This window comes from Bison bison, unplaced genomic scaffold, assembly GCF_000754665.1.
Source record: "Bison bison bison isolate TAMUID 2011002044 unplaced genomic scaffold, Bison_UMD1.0 scf7180017864519, whole genome shotgun sequence".
Taxonomy (NCBI): domain Eukaryota; kingdom Metazoa; phylum Chordata; class Mammalia; order Artiodactyla; family Bovidae; genus Bison; species Bison bison.
This window is the reverse complement of record NW_011495072.1, coordinates 11,927,962-11,947,336: the sequence shown is the minus strand read 5'-3', so window position 1 is coordinate 11,947,336 and position 19,375 is coordinate 11,927,962. Positions and strand designations below refer to the sequence as shown.

At 41.5% G+C, this 19,375-nt stretch overlaps 2 protein-coding genes across 3 annotated transcripts in view; both read left to right on the top strand.

Annotated features, from left to right (window-relative positions):
* The window catches only part of FNDC7 (fibronectin type III domain containing 7), a 31,871-nt gene extending 29,609 nt beyond the window's left edge, over positions 1-2,262 (top strand). The window contains exon 12 of the mRNA XM_010831031.1: positions 2,231-2,262. Coding sequence (XP_010829333.1) covers positions 2,231-2,262 — 32 coding nt within the window. The remainder of the gene's footprint in view (positions 1-2,230) is intronic.
* A 4,691-nt stretch (positions 2,263-6,953) lies between these two features.
* The window catches only part of STXBP3 (syntaxin binding protein 3), a 54,458-nt gene continuing 42,036 nt past the window's right edge, over positions 6,954-19,375 (top strand). The window contains exon 1 of one of the 2 annotated variants that reach the window (XM_010830934.1): positions 6,954-7,100. In XM_010830934.1, coding sequence (XP_010829236.1) covers positions 7,052-7,100 — 49 coding nt within the window. In that variant the 5' untranslated portion in view covers positions 6,954-7,051. The remainder of the gene's footprint in view (positions 7,101-19,375) is intronic. The other variant, XM_010830935.1, reaches the window with a different exon arrangement.

Below are 19,375 nucleotides of genomic sequence, written 5' to 3'. Positions count from 1 at the left end.
ATCCCATCTAGGCTATTCTGGGGGCCCCATGGGGGCTATTCTTGGCTTGGGGCTGTAGAGATGATCACAGAGCTGTGTGTGCTGACCCCGTGAGTAGCATATGGTGCTTCAAGAGGAATCTTTGCCACCATCTTCTAGGAGGATTGCTTGATTTGAGGCCTTGGGAATACCCCTAGGGAATATTATAAAACCCAAAATACAGACCGGACATGTAAACACACACACCACACACACATAGTCAGACATGGCTGACTTCAGAGGATTTAAGAGAAAATGAAGCCTTCCTTTGAGCAAACCCCACTGGATAGCCTTCCAGCCTGGGCCAGCTCCCTTCCAACACTTCCTGCCACCGGTAGGACATATGCTTCTCTTTGCTGCCGGTTCTCTGTTTCCTCTCCCAGTCCATTTCTTCTCTGAGCACAGAAGACACATGTTTTCTAATTCTTGCCCCACCTGGTGGTGTTGTCTAGGTAACTAAGTCATGTCCAACTCTTTGCGACCCCATGGACTGTAGGTAGCCCACCAGACTCCTCTGTCCATGGGATTTCCTGGACAAGAATATTGGAGTGGATTGCCATTCCCTTCTCCAGGGGATCTTACCGACCCAGGGACTGAACCTGCATCTCTTGCATTGGCAGGAGGATTCTTTATTGCTGAGGCACCGGGGGAGCCCCACCAGCAGTTCTGAAATAAGAATAATCCCTATTAATTTTAAAGGGTTTCTATTTCCAGTGATTACAGGGAAACAGACCTGGCTTATTAAAAATAAATTATGAGGAAAGTTCTAAATTATAATTACTTGAAAAAAACTCCCAAAGTACTAATGCCCATAAGCTCTGGTCTTCAGGAAAATGTACATGGGCCTGAGTCTACATTCTTGGAATATCTTTCCAGTATTATGGTGGTTTTAATTCAATATTTCTCCTGAGCCCCAGAGGGGTAGTAGAATGGGGATCCTTGGGGATCCCTAGGAGGTGAAGAGTGGTGTATTATATATTGGTCTTCCCTAAGATTTTGTTAAAGAGATGATACTTTTTAAAAAATGCTTGAAAACCGTCTTTCTTAAGACCTTGCTATTTGAGATCACCAGAAACCTTGTTCAAAATGTATAATTTTAGGCCCCACACAGAGTTACTAAATCCCCAGGTGATTCATTCACATGCATATTAAAGTTTGCAGGTTACTGGTTGGGTAGTAGTGCTCAAACTTTGGTGTGTATCAAAATCTCTTGGAGAGCTAGCAAAGGCTGTAGGGATCCATGCCTGCTGAAGTGGGCCCCTGTGTTTCTATCAGGTTCCTATGTGATTCTGACACTCTCCAAGTTTGAGAAGCACTGCTCTAGGTCACTGCTGTCCACTTCCTATGTCCCTCTGGGCTGGCCTTGATTATTACTTCTCCTTTCTTAGCGAGTTTCAGTCTTCCACCTGAAGAGATCTGACCTTTTCTTTAAGAGATTGTTGTAGAAATTCTGCAAGACTATCAAAAATGATTATTTGGGGGTCTCTACATCATATATAATTCACTGTATTAAGGGAGAAATTCTAAATTGCTGTCCAATTTCAGCATTTCTCCTCTCTATACACAGGACTAGTCAGAGTAGGTCCCTAGCTGGCATGGGGCCTCTAGATACGCTAAGGGAAACCTTGGGAATCTTGTTGGTCTAAGGCTTTTGGTCTTACTTAACTCTTGGGTTATCCTAAAGCTTTTCAACAGCATGAATGGATTTTTTAAGAGACAGATCTGGGTTCAAATCCTGCCACTGTCCCTTTCCCTTAGGTAAGGTGCTTCAATTCTAAGTACAGGTTTCCTCATCTGAAAATTGGAACAAACTTCTCATAAGATGTTATGAAGATTAAAGGAGATATAAATTGTTAGACCCAATGACAGGCTCAAAGTAGGCTCAGTAAATAAAAGTCTTGGGGGTGGAGAGGAAAGTCCTTTGTCTTGGGTCAGTAGTCTGAGCTCCAAGAGACTCTTGGGGAGGATTCATTTCACAAAGCAGCAGAGAGAACATCCTGGTTAGTTAGACCCTGATGGTCAGTTTCTTCTTGCCCTTTGAACGGTTCAGTTTATCTTACTTTTCTGCTTACTTGCTGGGAAGTGCTGCAAAAATAGCATTTCAAATCGAAACGCTAATCTGAACCTCAGTGACATCTGAGGGCTTTTTAACTTAAGAAAATGTCTGCATACTAATGCATTTTGTGGCTTCCTCCCTTCCTTGCCTTTTTAGTGATTTACAGAGGGAAGAGAAATGTGGAATGACACAGTAAACCACGGATAAAAACAGAGACTTGTCTAGTGAGTAATTTAAATTGAAATGTTATAATTCAAAGGCAAAGTGTTTTTTTTGTTTTTGTTTTTTTTTTTGCTTTAAAAATTTCTTCCCATATCTTTTGCAGAGGTTCCTTAATTGTTAGTGTGATTAGAGCTGGAAAAAGTCTATTAGAATACAAAATTCCTCTAGGCTAGGACAAGCTCCTTTGGCCTTTAGAAGAACTGCTCTGACTCCACTTCCTGAGTTCAAGGTCAGGTGTGTCCTCAATGGCAAGGAGTTCAAGATCTGCTGCAGAGAAGACTCAGGGGAGAAATTAATCCAGAAAGTCTTGTGGAAGGCTGCCAGAATGAGCCAGCACACGGGGAAAGTCCTGGAGATATGAAAGATCTGCATAGCAGAAATTCTTGGAGATTTCTTACACCCAGACATAGTACATACTACAACACACCCACTTCATAAGTGTTTCAACGACCCAGCACTTGCCATGCAGCTCTCTAGCTATTCAAGAGTTGGAAGCATCCACTCCCAGAGAAGTCAAAATCAAGCCACCACACATTGACTGCACTCATCCAGAACAAAACTCGACAAGGACTTCGGCTGAGGTTGGATAGCAGCAGCTGCCAGGGCCACCTGTAGTTGAAATAACACCCTCATCTAAAGTTAGGAGGAAGCCGAGCCACTTGCAGGCTTTCCCAAGTGAGAGAAAGCATCATGTGTTGACACCTCTGTGTGAGTGTCTGGGAAAGCAGAGTTGCTAGCCTGTTACTGGAATGACTGTAGTCATGCTTTTGAATGAGCAAAGACTTCAGATGGAGGGATACTCAGAGCCAGAGCCCCAAACTGTGGCAGACTGACATACATGCATCTTTGGAGGGAAGGACCATTGATCTTGTTGGCTCTATTGCTCACTCACACTGTAATTTTTTTTTTTTTTTTCCGAGAGAAAAGACAATGATAACTCTGTTGTACCTAAAAAAAAAATTGTGCTTTGAGTGCCAGAAACCTTATTAAAAGATAGTGCAAGCTGGACTTGTGTAACACATGTAACTAAAGTGTTTGCTCCCCAGAAGCCTAGCTGTGGAACTAAGACTGTCTGTAGTTAGGAACAACCATGGAACTCTGCCCAGAGGGAATTGGAGCATGGAATTAGGCTTGAGGTACACTGGGAGGGAACAGCAAACTTCCTTTTCTGTGTCTGCTTTCCCTTTCTGTGTGAGACTGAGATACAAATGTGCCACTGATGAGATACTCAAGAGCATTTGCACTTGAAAAGAAGGCAAGTCAAAGAACTTAGATTCCAGAAAAATAGAAATCACTGAGTCAGACAGTACACACAGAAGAGGACCAAATTTAGTTCACTTTTGTTCCTAAGCACTAGTGGGTGAACAGGAGTCAGACTAGGTGCATTGATATCAGCTGGGGAGCTCATTATTTAATACAAACTTCCTGGTATCATCCCCTGGAGATTCTAACTCAGCAGGTTTGGGAGCAGACCTGGGAATCTATACTTTTAACAAACTCACAAAGTGTTTCTGCCTGGTGGCCAAGTTTGGGAACCTTAAAAGACTTGCGTTGGCCCCATTCTTCCTTGAAGCAAAATTTCAGCGATGGGAAGCTGAAACATGTTAAAAGATAAACTGAGGCATGTTAAAAATTTTAAGAGTTTATTTGAGCAAAAATTGATTTGAATTCAGCAGCACCAAAACCGAGATGATTAGGAATACTCTACTGACAGGAGCAGGGGGCAGGGGTTGGTGGGAGGGGGAGACTTTTACTGAAAAGAGGTGGAAGCAAAGCAAGGATATTATTTGACTGGCTATAAAACCAATAGCTATGTAGCTATAGTGGTTGTCTTATGTGTGCCCTCTGATAAGAGTTGTGTCCATGGCTGACTGGAACAGGCAAAGAGCCAAGGGCAAAAGCCAAATGGAAGGCCAGGATCCCTGGTCCAGGACACTAGGGGGCTGCTGGGACCAGTGCACTCATACCCTACAAATACCAGAATACAGAAAAAATGAAATGGCTGTCTACTTAGCTAGGCATCTAATTCTGGGCTGCTTTGGTCAGAATTCCACAGAAGACAATGTGATCCATATTGGGTGAATGTAAAACCAAAACATGGATGTCACACATACTACATGCTTTTAAGTGCTTTTCCTATACTCATTCTCATCACAACTTTCTGAGCTAAATGATAATATTCCTTTATATATATATAACAAAAATGAGACCCAGAAAAGTCAAGGAATTCATCCATGTTCTCACAGCTAACCAGTTGAAACACAGATTATCAGGGGGCCAAGTATGTATGTAGCATTGATCAGACCTGCTAATCTATGATATTTTTATGGAAAATATCTATCTGGGTTATCATGATTAATTGATAAATTATTAGAAAAGAAGACCTGGATATAGGATGGTGAGTGAGTGATCTGCCTTAACTCAAGAGCTTTTACATTCAGTCTCAATTATTTCAACTGTGTATCTGCTCTACAAATTATGCAATGCAGATTTTTCATCTCTGATTAGCATTGGTGGATTCTGTCTTCCACTCTGCTATATCCTGTTCAGGGAATTCAAATTTTTCGTTCAATCTTTTTAGGTAAACCAACTAGAGGAGACTAGAGAGACAGCTCAAAGAGGTTATGTGAAACTAGGAGGGCAAGTGAGGTTAGGCAACGTAGTATGATGGAAAAGCCAGTGGTTTGGGAGCCGTCTTGAGATCTTACGTAATTTAATGTCTCCCTCTGAATCTCAGTTTTCACATCTGTAAAATTGCTATAAAGATTATCATCTTGTTGGGTTGTTGTGAGGTTTGAGATACTATACTCACCTTCAACATATAAATGCAATGACACTGAAGTGTTTTAAGTCATGCTACTAATAAGAGGCCAATCCAGGGTTTGTGGACACATGTCTACATGCTCCTAATGCCCACATTTGCTCCACGCATTGCCACCTTGGAATCTGGCCTTCAGGAGCATGAATCACAGCTATACCCCATGTGACCCAAGTCAAACTTCCAACCCAGAAGGTGCTTTCTGTGTTACCCTTGGCACGTGGTCATTTTTCTCAAGACACTTTCACCCACCTCATTCCTCTGTCTCGGTTTGACCCTTGAGGACAAGGAGCTTCATTTTAGAAGTGTGAGTCTGTAACATGTCTTTTTTTTTTTTTTGGCTGGGGGCTCAACCCTGCTATACAGAGCAGAATCTGATTTAAAATTGAAAAGGTAGAGAAATATAATATATGCATTTGTTTAAAATTTTGAGCAGCTAAGTCTATTTAAAGGAGATTTGAAAGAGGCCAGAGCCCCAGAGCCCAATCAAGTCTATAATGGAAAGTCATTCATGCCATAGGTTTTTACTTGAACCCATTTTATGGTTGTTTTTATTCTTCATTTTCCTTCTCCTAAAGAGCAAAAATTGCAAGTCATCTCACAGCCTGCCTTATCTGTGTAACTCAAACCTTATTCTCCTTCCCACTGCACCACTCCTGTGCATCCTTGGCAAGTTATTTAGTTTCACTAAGCCTCAGGTTCCTTGACTGTGAGGACTGCTTTGAGGATCAGTGAGATAATTCATTTAGCATGCTGCCTAGCATATACTACATCCACAGTAAATGTTAGCCAATATTATTACTTGTAGTAACTAACCATTTCCACTTCCCTATGTGACCAACTCGAAATAAGACCATTTGTTCTTTGCAAATCAGTTGTGAGAAAGTCTGCTTTTTGCTAGTGTATATGCTGTTTATGTTACAGTTGAGGGTCTCAGAAACTAAACTGTTTTAATTCATGATTGATAACTTGTTTGTTGTTGGTCTCAGGGCTTGTGGGATTTTAGTTCCGCGGATGAGTGATTGAACCCACCCACTCATCAGTGAAAGTGCTGGAATCCTAAGCACTGAACCTCCAAGGAATTCCCCTATGATTGATTACCTTGATTTCAAGTCTCAAAATGACCGTCTCAAGAAACAGATCTCTGCCTAAACTTTCCTGAGCTCAGATCATCTCCTTTGTGAATCAGCAATAATTGCCCTCTTTTAAATCGAAAGCACTGATAGTCCCTTCCACATGAATTAATGTTTGTTGACTAAGTATTGTTTTATTGGTTCATTTATGTATATTGTCATCATTATGGCATTCACTATTTCAACCAATATTTGACTGCCTTCAAGCATGCCAGGAACTGAGCTAATTAGATTTTTCTTCAGAAGTGGGTCTCTCCTTTCTTTGCCTTGCCTGAACGTCCTACACAGTTCTGGGCACAGTGGGCTGCACCTCATGGTTCTACATAATTATTATGTCCTTGAAAAGTGAATAAACTTTTTGGAGGCTAAATTTTCTATTCGGTAGCTGACTGAGTGAAGTCTATTATAAATAGCTTCTCAAAGTGAAGAATTCTTTTGTAAACCGAAGAACCCCTCTCTTTTTCATGAATCCTATGCGTGAATTCGAGTTTCTTAGGCGGTGTTAGCTCACAATCCATTGGTACGGTTTCACTTTCTGACATCCCAGGACGCCGAGATTCGGCTGAGAGCCTCCCGCTAGGGGGCGCGCAATTGCCCACGGAGAATTCACCCACACTGCGCAGCCTCAGTCCGGGGTTGGGCGGGAATCCCATGAGAAGCTCGTGACGTTACTTGTGGGCGTGACCCGTGGGTGTGGGCGGGGCTGTCCCCGCAGCGAAGGGCGGGGCCCTCCAGAACTCCCTCTCACAGAGAAGTAGGTTGCGAGTGGGAGGCGGTGGCTGCTCCTCCACAGCGTTTGGGAAGATGGCGCCGCCGGTGACGGAAAGGGGGCTGAAGAGCGTCGTGTGGCAGAGTGAGTTCGGTGGGGCAGAGGCTGAGAAAGGGAAGGCCAGCATGCCGTGGCTCCGGGCCCTGCTTTCCTTTCCCAGACCAGCAGTGTCTTGGAGAGCCGCGGTGGGCACTTGTTGCTTTGGCTCCCAGGTTCCTGTTAGGATTTCTTCCTCTTTCCTTCCCAGCCCTCTGGCGTTCTGGCGGCGCCAGAGATGGGCTGGGAGCGGGAGGACGAGGCCTGAATGCCGGCGTCCGCCACCGTCTGGGCTCTGCTCGGCCGGGCCCTGACAGCGACGTCCCGTCCTGGATGAGCGGCCCCCGGCCCAGCTTTTCCGCCCGGGGCCCCTGCGCGGATCTCGGCCGCACCCCTGCCTGGGCCCCACCAGTAGGCGATGTCTCTCCACCCGAGACAATCTGAGCACTGTGTTCCCTTATCCCGTCCCCCCGCGTCTCCCCACACTTGAGTTTCCGAAGACTGCGTGTTTCTGCTCATTCGTCTTAGTATCCGGGAGAATTTTACACCTGTACTTTGCCATGCCTGTCCTTTAAAAAAAACAGACCCTTCTTTCTTTCTAGAAGAACCCACTTTCTCAAGAGTTCTTGAGAAGGGACCACGGGAATGAGTGTATCTCGGGGCAAAGTTGCACCTTCAACCTCTCTACACTCTCGGAGCCACGCCTTTCATCTAGGGCTTCACCACTTACTGGTGACTGACACTCTGCCATTCTGCCGTGTCGTCTACAACTTTCGTAAATATCACTCCAAACCTGTGTCTGCGACCTTAGAGAGAGAATGAAACGGCCAGACAGGAAGAACCATCATTGTTTGGCCTTGCTGGGTTCAAAGTAATTATGGCCCAGTAGTGGAAAGGGGTATAACATCTAATTAGTATTTCTGGTTCTGGCTTGTTGAGCAAGAACAGAAATAATGACTGAGTTAATAAAATTCTGGGGGTTATAGAGTTTCTTGTGTAAAATTAAAACTCCAAATCGATAGCTGTCGTATTCCTTAACATATCAGGTACTAGAAACAAGTGTATAAATAGAAAGGGGGAAAAAAGTTATAACATTTTTTTAAATTGGATAATTATAAGGTTTGGAGAAGGAAATGGCAACCCACTTCTGTATTCTTGCCTGGAGAATTCCATGGACAGTCCATGGGGTCGCAGAGATTCGTATACAACTGAGTGACTTACACACAATTATAAGGTTACCATTTTGTTTTTCAAAATTTATATGGGTCACTTTTAAGAGTTGATAATGTTTTAAAATCACAATCGTATTTAAATATATATATATATGAAAATAGGTAATGAATTGTGTTGTATAAATAATTTCCAAGACGGTCCTTAACATCAGCATTTGTCAGGAAAAAAAAGGTTAATGTTAGTAACATTAGTGTTGATAGCATGGAAACGAGGCAAGAGGGAATGTTTACAGATAACAAAATTTCCATCTTGTGCTGTTAACTTGAGGTAGCACCAGGATATAAACATGGAGTGTAAGATAAAGAAGAGGGGATGATGAACGGAAGAAAAGTGTTATAAAGATTCAAAAAAATAGTTTTTGAAATTGTAGTGTAAACAGGAAAGTGAAAGTGAAGTCGCTCAGTCGTGTCCGACTCTTTGCGATGCCATAGACTGTAGCCTACCAGGCTCCTCTGTCCATGGGGTTTTCCAGGCAAAAGTACTGGAGTGGGTTGCCATTTCCTTCTCCAGGGGATCTTCCCAACCCAGGGCTCAAACCTGGGTTTCCCGCATTGTAGACAGATGCTTTACCGTCTGAGCCACCAGGGAAGTCCTGTGTAAACAGGATCGTAACTAAAAGGATAATATTCATTCAACATTTAGTGAGTAGAGAAGTGGGAGCCCCTGAATTCTGTTAGCTAAAGAAGATGGAGTCTGAAAGAAATGAGGACATCTCTTCAGAGGTAGGAGAATCATATTTGACTGGGAAAAGGTTTTGCTCGGCTTAGGGTAGTATCGGAAAAGGCAGTGGCACCCCATTCCAGTACTCTTGCCTGGAAAACCCCATGGATGGAGGAGCCTGGGAGGTTGCAGTCCATGCGGTGGCTAACAGTCAGACATGACTGAGCGACTTCACTTTCACTTTTCACTTTCATGCATTGGAGAAGGAAATGGCAAGCCAGTCCAGTGTTCTTGCCTGGAGAATCCCAGGGACGGGGGAGCCTGGTGGGCTGCCGTCTATGGGGTGGCACAGAGTCGGACACAACTGAAGCGACTTAGCAGCAGCAGCAGCAGTAGCAGTAGCAGGGTAGTACAGTTTGATGAGGGTAGAAAGATAAGTAACTTTCAATTTACCTGCAAAGTAGGAAGAAGGGAATTAATGTTTTTTCAACATTACTCTGTGCCCGGCACTATTCTTTATAAACATTAAAACTTAATAAGAATTATTATCTCTTTAACAGATGTTAAAGCTAATATACCTATTATCATAGCAGCAGCATTCTAAATACGCAAAAAGTCAGAACAGCCCAAATGCCCATCAACTGGTGAATGGATTAATAACATGTGGTATGTCCATATAATGGAATATTATTGGGCAATAAGAAGAAGGAAGTACTGATACATGCTACAGTATTGATGATCCTTGGAAAACTATGCCAAATGAAAAGAAGCCAGGCGTAAAGAACCATATGACTCCAATCATATTAAATGTCCAGAATAGGCAAATATATAGAGATTAGTAGAAAGTAGATTTGTGGTTGCTTATGTCTAGGGAGGCTGGGGAGATGTGGGAATTATGGCTAAGGAACTGTGTTTCCTTTTGAAGTAATGCGATGTTCTAAAATTGATTACAGTGATAAGCATACAGCTCTGAATATACTGAAAGCCATTTAATTGTATATTTTGGGTGAGTTATATGATATGTAAATCATAATAAAGCCATTTTTTTAAAAAAACCTTATACATCTGTTAAATATAGACTTAGTATTCCAATCCAGATCTTTTTGGCTGCAGAGTTTCTGTGTGACCTATGACTTTCTATAATGTTTAAACTTCAGTTCAGAGCCTTATTTTTTGCCCAGTCTGTTTCAGTAGCCTATATGAGCCTCCAAGCCTTGTTCTTTCTCACTCCAGTTCATCTGACCAGACTGGTTTTCCTGTAATAGTATTGAGCTATGATCATGCTTAAAAAGACCTGCAGAGAGATACCCTGCACTTGTGCCTAAAGATCTTTTCAGACACTTAGTCTGCATTTGAAGATTTATAACCTGCTCCAGCCTACTTTGTTATCAACTTTTCCTAATATAATACTGATGTTTGGCTAGTCCATCCTGTTGACTCTTGTCAAAATCTTCTGCCTCCACATCTTGATGGCAGTTCTTCTGTCTAGAATGCTCCTCTTACTCCTATTCTTCAACTATCCAAGTTAGCCAGCCTTCAAGACTCAGCACAAATGGGGCAATTACCTCCGTAGCAGCTTCTCATTTTAATCCCGTGTCTCATATTTCTGTAGCATGTGTGATTTATACTTTGCAAATGGTGCCTGATGTGACTCTTTTAATAAGCTTCTTAAAGGTAGGTCCATTATTGTGTCTTCTAGAGATTTAAATTCCAAACAGTCCCTGGGAGAATGAAATGGGTAATAATGCTTGTTAAAAGTAAAATGTTGGGTGGCGATGGGGTGGGAAGGGGGGACCTCCCTGGTGTCCAGTGGTTAAGAATCAGCCTTACAATGCCTGGGGAGCAACTAAGCCCATGGGCCGCAACTAAGACCCAATGAAGCTGAGTAAATAAATATTTTTAAAAAATAAACAGGAAAAAAAGTGAACAGATCAGTTCTGTAATGCCCCCCAATTTATTCAGTAAATATTGAATTCCTGTGGGAATACAGCAATAGAAAGGAGATAAGTTTCCTGTCTTCCTGAAATCTTCTATTCAAGTGGTGAATAATAGAAAATAAGTGTGTAAACAAAGAATAAGCATGGTTATTTCAGTCCTTGATATCTATATATAGAAAGAGGCTGCTCTGGATAGATAGGTCAGGAAAGGATTCTCTGTTCAGTTCAGATACTCAGTCATGTCTGACTCTTTGCAACCCTGTGGACTGCAGCATGCCAGGCTTCCTTGTCCATCACCAACTCCAGAGCTTGCTCAAACTCAGGTCCATCAAGTCAGTGATGCCATCCAACCATCTCATCCTCTGTGGTCTCCTCCTCCTCCTGCCTTCAGTCTTTCCCAGCTTCAGGGTCTTTTCTAACAAGTCAGTTCTTCACATCAGGTGGCCAAAGTATTGGAGCTTCAGCTTCAGCATCAGTCCTTCCAATGAATATTCAGGACTGATTTCCTTTAGGATGGACTGGTTGGATCTCCTTGTAGTCCAAGGGATTCTCAAGAATCTTCTCCAACACCACAGTACAAAAACATCAATTCTTCGGCGCTCAGCCTTCTTTGTAGTCCAACTCTCACATCTATACATGACTACTGGAAAAACCATAGCTTTGACTAGATGGACCTTTGTCAGCAAAGTAATGTAATGTCTCTGGCTTTTTAATATGTGGTCTAGGTTGGCCATAGCTTTTCTTCCAAGGAGCAAGTGTCTTAATTTCATGGCTGCAGTCACCATCCACAGTGATTTTAGAGCCCAAAAGAATAAAGTCAGTCACTGTTTCCATTGTTTCCCCATGTATTTGCCATGAAGTGATGGGAGCAGATGCCATGATCTTAGTTTTTTGAATGTTGAGTTTTAAACCAGCTTTTTCACTCTCTTCTTTCACCTTTATCAAGAGGCTCTTTAGTTCCTCTTTGCTTTTGGCCATAGGGTGGTGTTATCTGTATCTCTGAGGTTATTGATATTTCTACCTGTAATCTTGATTCCAGCTTGTGCTTCATCCAGACTGGCATTTCATGTGATGTACTCTGCATAGAAGTTAAGTAAGCAGGGTGACAATATAGAGCCTTGACGTATTCCTTTCTCAATTTGGAACCAGTCCATTGTTCCATGTCTGCTGCTAACTGTTGCCCCTTTATTTGCATACAGATTTCTAAGAAGGCAGGTCAGGTGGTCTGGTATTCCCATCTGTTTAAGAATTTTCCACGATTTGTTGTGATCCACACTGTCAAAGGCTTTAGCGTAGTCAGTGAAGCAGAAGTAGATGTTTTTCTGGAACTCTCTTGCTTTTTCTTATGATCTGGTGGATGTTGATAATTTGATCTCTGGTTCCTCTGCCTTTTCTAAATCCAGCTTGAACATCTGGAAGTTCTCAGTTTACGTACAGTTGAAGCCTAGTTTGGAGAATTTTGAGCGTTGCTTTCCTAGCATGTGAGGTAAATATAGTTGTGTGGTAGTTTGAACATTCCTTGGCATTTCCTTTCTTTGGGATTGGAATGAAAACTGACCTTTTCCAATCCTGTAGCCACTGCTGAGTTTTCCAAATTTGCTGGCATATTGAGTGCAGCACTTTCACAGCATCATCTTTTAGGATTTGAAATAGGTCAACTGGAATTCCATTACCCCCACTAGCTTTGTTCATAGTGATGCTTCCTAAGGCCCACTTGACTTCACATTCCAGGATGTCTGGCTCTAGGTGAGTGACCACACCATCATGATTATCTGGGTCACGAAGCTCTTTTTTGTATAGTTTTTCTGTGTATTCGTGCCTTCTCTTCTTAATATCTTCCGCTTCTGTTAGGTCCATACCATTTCTGTCCTTTATTGTGCCCATCTTTGCATGAAATGTTCCCTTAGTATCTTTAATTTTCTTGAAGAGATCTCTAGTCTTTCCCATTCTGTTGTTTTCCTTTATTTCTTTGCATTGGTCACTTAGGAAGGCTTTCTAATTTCTCCTTGCTATTCTTCAGAACTCTGCATTCAGATGGATATATCTTTCCTTTTCTCCTTTGCCTTTCACTTCTCTTTTCTCAGCTTTTTGCAAAGCCTCCTCAGACAACTGTTTTGCCTTTTTGCATTTCTTTTTTTTTTTTTTTTGCATTTCTTTTTATTGAGTATGGTTTTGATCACCACCTCCTGTACAGTGTTGCGAACCTCCGTCCATAGTTCTTCAAGTGCTCTGTCTATCAGATCTATTCCCTTACATCTATTTGTCACTTCCACCGTATAATTGTAAGGGATTTGATTTTGGTCATACCTGAATGGTCTAGAGGGCTTCCCTTGTGGCTCAGCTGGTAAAGAATCTGCCTGCAATGCAGGAGTCCTGGGTTTGATTCTTGGGTTGGGAATATCCTCTGGAGAAGGGAAAGGCTACCCACTCCAGTATTCTGGCCTGGAGAATTCCATGGAGGAATCCATGGGGTGGCAAAGAGTCAGACACAACTCAGTGACTTTCACTTTCACTTTCATTTTTGATGGTGTAGTGGTTTTCCCTACTTTCTTCAATTTAAGTCTGAATTTTGCAGTCAGGAGTTCATGATCTGAGCCACAGTCAGCTCCCGGTCTTGTTTTTGCTGACTGTATAGAGCTTCTCCATCTTTGGCTGCAAAGAATATAATCAGTCTGATTTAGGTATTGACCATCTGGTGATGTCCATGTGTAAAGTCTTCTTTTCTGTTGTTGGAAGAGGGTGTTTGTTATGACCAGTACATTCTCTTGGCAAAAGTCTGTTAGCCTTTGCCCTATTTCTCTGAGTAGGTAACATTTGAGCTGAGACCTAAAACATGAGAAGGAATCAGCCTTTAGGGACTACATTAAAACCCCTTTTAAAAATTTAATGTTTCGAGTGCAAAGGGCTGCGTTTATTTACAAAATTAATTCCTGTACATAATATCAGTAAAAATTTATAGTGCTTAGTATTGCTCATTTGCCATTTTTTGCTGTAGGGGAGTCGTAGCAAAGCTATCACTGATAAAAGATTTTAAATAAAAATTTGATGTAGTTTATTTGAAAAACACAGCAGAACGATAGTAACTAAATATAGTAACTAAGTAAAGCAAGTTGAAGCCACTTATAATATTTTATTTTTCCTTATTCACTACAGCCTATTATAAACAATAGTCTAATGTCTATAATTTACTTTGTATATTTTAGAGGAAATGTTGGAGAATGTGAAATTTGAAAAATTACAGATCAAAGTAATTTGTTTACAAATTAAAATTGACACCTTAAATTATAAGCTTTTTGCTTTTCATGTTTTTCTTCTAGTCCTTATATACCTTCAGATATATTATTAATTACTCGTCATTTTGTTGCTTCCATTTTTTAAATGCTTAACATTGACATAACTTTTTCTTCATCCTTCATAATCTTTGTAATTAGTATTTTTAGTCATTCTTAAATACCTTGATGTGGCAAAAAATTTTGATAATAGAAAAGATTGTAATATAAAATTAATCTTCATCCCTACCCAGAGCCCAGACTCCTTTCCCAGAGACAACCAGTCAGGTTTGTTTTATAAATTCCTTGAGAACTTATTTTTCCCAAATATAGGGCTTCCCAGGTGGCGCTCGTGGTAAACAATTTGCCTGCCAGTGCAGGAGACGCAAGAGACTTGGGTTCAGTCCCTGGATCAGGAAGAATCCCCTGGAGAAAGAAATGGCAATTACCCAGTATTCTTGCCTGGGAAATCCCATGGACAGAGGAGTCTGGTGGGCTACAGTCTGCGGTGTCACAAAGAGTCGGACACAATTGAGCATGCATGCACACACGTACATACACACACACACGGGCATATAGAAAATATTTTTTTGTTTTTCTGTTTTAATCTGTTATCTTTATGGCTTTTTTCATTCTGGTTACTTCTTTATCTTGTAACACAATTTTTTGCTTTTTGGATATTTGCAGAATCATGTATTCATTTAAACCAATTTTTATTGAGTAACCTGTGCCACCCACTGTTCTAGGTGTATATTCCTTTTGTTGTTCAGTCAATAAGTCGTGTCTGACTCTTTGAGACTCCATGGACTGCAGCACAGGCTTCCCTGTCATTCCTTCACTATCTCCTGGCATTTGCTCAAATTCATGTCCATTGAGTCCATTCATGTCCATTGATGCTATCCAACCATCTCATCCTATGCCACCCTCTTCTCCTTTTGCATTCAGTCTTTCCCAGCATCAGGGTCTTTTCTAGTGAGTCAGCCCTTTGCATCAGGTGGCCAAAGTATTGGAGCTTTAGCTTCAGCATCAGTCCTTCCTATGAGTATTCAGGGTTGATTTCCTTTAGGATTGATTTGTTTGATCTCCTTGCAGTCCAGGGGACTCTCAAGCATCTTCTCCAGCACCACAGTTCAAAAGCATCAATTCTTCAGTGCTCAGCCTTCTTTGTAGTTCAACTCTCACATTCCTACATGACTAATGGAAAAGCCCTAGTTTCGACTCCATGGACCTTTGTTGGCAAAGTGACATCTCTGCTTTTTAATACTGTCTAGTTTTGTCATCGCTTTCCTTCCAAGGCGCGAGCGTCTTTTAATTTCATGGCTGCAGTCACTGTCCACAGTAATTTTGAAGCCCAAGAAAATAAAACCTGTCATTGATTGCACATTTCCCCCTTCTGTATTCATATTCCTTGACCTCCTGGAATTTACAGTTCAGTGGGAGGAGACAGTTATACCGGTACTAAGTACTATATTAGCAGCATGAAGAAGTTTCACAGAAAAAGAGAAGAAAAAGAAATTTTTTCCTCTTTGGAACTGCATTAGGGAAAACTCTAAATAGAAGGTAACATTGAAAGGTAGTAGGTTTTTGCCAGACAGGGAAATCTGAAGTAGGACCCAGAGGCATCAAAGTATGTGATTATTTATGGAAGAGGGAATAATTCCTTTTGTTTGAGTACAGAATATTTATTGCAAGGAATAGGGGGATGAAGGCTATAAAAGGTAGGTTGGAGCTAAATTTTTTTAAAATGCTCTAGCAGTGGGAAGCCATTAAAGGTGAAAAGTTTGTTTTCCTCCTCCAACAGCAGCTGTCAGCATTTTGTGGACGGACTAGAACAACGCTGAAAGGAAGTCATTTTTTGTTCCTAAAGTTTTCACTAAGTATAATGCTAGTGTAAAGTGCGCTGTTGCTAAACGTATAGCTGGATAAATTTTTATTCATGTAAGTACCACCTCTATGAAGTGTTAACCCCAGAACCCTTCTGATTATACATTTGGCATTGCTGATACCATACACTATTTTATTAGTTCTCCTTTCATTTTTTCCATCAGTATTTTCACATCCTCTTTGATGTTAAAATTTAAAATATATTTCACTTCATATGTAGAAGAAAAAAAAGGAGAAAAGTTGGGGTAATTGGTATTAATAGGTCATTAATTGGGTAGCATTTGGACTGGTGGAAGATTAATTTAGAGATTGGGTGAAGGCCAGTTGATGGAGGATTTTGAGTAATAGAATCTAGATTTTATTCTGAGGTAACAGAATTTGAGAGAATTTTGAAGTGGGTATTGAAGTGACAGGGCTGTGCTTCAGGAAGAGGACTCTTGACTGCAATGTGGAAAACGTACTGGGGAATGTAAAGGGGTTAGAGGTAGGGAGCAGGAAATCCAGATAGGAGATTATTGTAGTAATTCTGTGAGAGAGAGTAAGAATCAGGGCATTGGTAGTGATGGTGAAAGTGAAAGTGAAGTCACTCAGTCGTGTCCGACTCTTTGTGACCCCATGGACTGTAGCCCGCCAGGCTCCTCAGTCCATGGGATTTTCCAGGCAAGAGTACTGGAGTGGGTTGCCATTTCCTTCTCCAGGGGATCGTCCCAACTCAGGGATCAAACCCAGGTCTCCCGCATTGCAGGCAGACGCTTTACCATCTGAGATGGTGGCAGTCGCCAAGAAGAACAATTGATACTGCCTAGTGATTAGAAGGCAGTGGCACCCCACTCCAGTACTCTTGGCTGGAAAATCCCATGGACGGAGGAGCCTGGTGGGCTGCAGTCCCTGGGGTCGCTAGAGTTGGACACAACTGAGCAACTTCCCTTTCACTTTTCACTTTCATGCATTGGAGAAGGAAATGGCAACCCAGTCCAGTGTTCTTGCCTGGAGAATCCCAGGGACAGGGGAGCCTGGTGGGCTGCCATCTATGGGGTCCCACAGAGTCGGACACAACTGAAGTGACTTAGCCACAGCAGCAGCAGCAGTGATTAGAAACGGAGAAAAGAGAAAATAGCTGAAGACAATGATTAAGATGACAATAAAACTCATAGAAGTGGAGACATCTAGAGCAGTTTTTAGGGCATTTAATCTCAATTTAAGGCATGTAGCTGCTTAAACCTGTATTGTGTAATTGAAAGAAGTACAAGGAGAGATGAGAATGTGTGGAAAAATGAAGGATTGCTGTGGATTAGCAGGAAATAGGGAGAAGTTGGTCAAAGAGTACAAGCTTCCGGTTCGAAGATGACTAAGTTCTGAGGATCTCATGCACAGCATTGTGATTATAGATAAAAATACCATACTATATAATTGAAAGTTGCAGAGAGAATAGATCTTACATGGTCTCACCCCAAAAAAGAAATGGTATGTGGAGTGGTGGAGGTGTTAACTAACACTGCAGTCATAATTATAGTGCAATATATGTGTATCAGATCAATACCTTGTTAACCTTAAAAGTTACACAATGTTATATGTGAGTTTATCTCAGTAAAGTTGGGGAAAATTGAAGAACGGATCTGATAGATGAGACTTTGATGATGAACGTGGTCTCTGAGGAAGAGTGTAGAGACCATGAGCAAAAGTAAGAGAATTGAATCTTAGGATGTATCCGTATTTAGGGTACTAGAGAAATGGATTATAAGGTTAAATAATTTCCATTAATAATTAGAGGAAATACCTTTTTAGTTCTGTAATATTAGTTGATGTGATTTCCTTGGACTACTCCAAACACATTTTACCTGTAACCAAATCACTTTTCATGGATGCCCCTAACCTCTGTCCACATACTGCTGCTGCTGCTGCTGCTAAGTTGCTTCAGTTGTGTCCAACACTGTGCGACCCCATAGACGGCAGCCTACCAGGCTCCCCGTCCCTGGGATTCTCCAGGCAAGAACACTGGACTGGCTTGCCATTTCCTTCTCCAATGCATGAAAGTGAAAAGTGAAAGTGAAGTCGCTCAGTCATGTCCGACTCTTGGCGACCCCATGGACTGCAGCCTACCAGGCTCCTCCATCCATGGGATTTTCCAGGCAAGAGTACTGGAGTGGGGTGCCATTGCCTTCTCTGTGTCCACATACTAGTTATCTCTTTATCATTTATTTTTGAGATGCTAGCACTTACTGGCTTGGTATCCTCAGATTCTAAGGTGGTACTGTCTAGTTAGAAATAAGAGGCAAGCCACATGTGTTACTTAAAATTTTCTAATAGCCAAATTAAAAAAAAAAAGTTAAACAGGTGAAATTAATTTTTAAAATATATTTTTTTAACTCGATATATCCAAAATGTTACCATTTAAATGTCTAATCAAATAAAATAATGATATTTTAGATTTCTTTTTTTATACTAAGTCTTTGAAATCTGGTATGTATTTTATACTTGCAGGACATCCCAGTTCAGGCGAGCCACATTTCCAGTGCTCAGTAAGCCACATGTGATTAGTTTCTGCCATATAAAACAATGCCATTTCCAAGGTGTTAAAAGACTAGAATGATTTGTACTGGGGAGCTGTTCAGTGTGCTCCATCATAAATCCCATGAGCATTCATTTCTTAAGAGAAAGACACAAATTTGGCAAAAATAAGCAAAATGTCTATGATTTTCTATTTGTTTTAAGTATCCAAGAATAAAGCAAGCTTAGATAGGGAAGTACCATAATGTTTTAGTGTCTCAGTGCTACTTAAGAAAAGCCTTCCTCTTTGCCTGTAGAATACTAGAAAATACTGCTTTAGGCTTGAATTATGGTTAAATACTTCAAGCTTTTGCTGTAAATCTCATATAACTTCATAGTCTCCCCAGCAAACATATAAAAGCCCTTTAACTAATACTTCTTAACACTTTCAAACCTTCCCAAACACAGTAAAACCTTTAAGGTCATAATTCTTATAATGAATATCAGTTCAGTTCAGTTCAGTCGCTCAGTCGTGTCCGACTCTTTGCGACCCCATGAATCGCAGCACGCCAGGCCTCCCTGTCCATCACCAACTCCCAGAGTTCACCCAGACTCACGTCCATCAAGTCAGTGATGCCGTCCAGCCATCTCATCCTCTCTCGTCCCCTTCTCCTCCTGCCCCCAATCCCTCCCAGCATCAGAGTCTTTTCCAGTGAGTCAACTCTTCACATGAGGTGGCCAAAGTACTGGAGTTTCAGCTTCAGCATCATTCCTTCCAAAGAACACCCAGGACTGATCTCCTTTAGAATGGACTGGTTGGATCTCCTTGCAGTCCAAGGGACTCTCAAGAGTC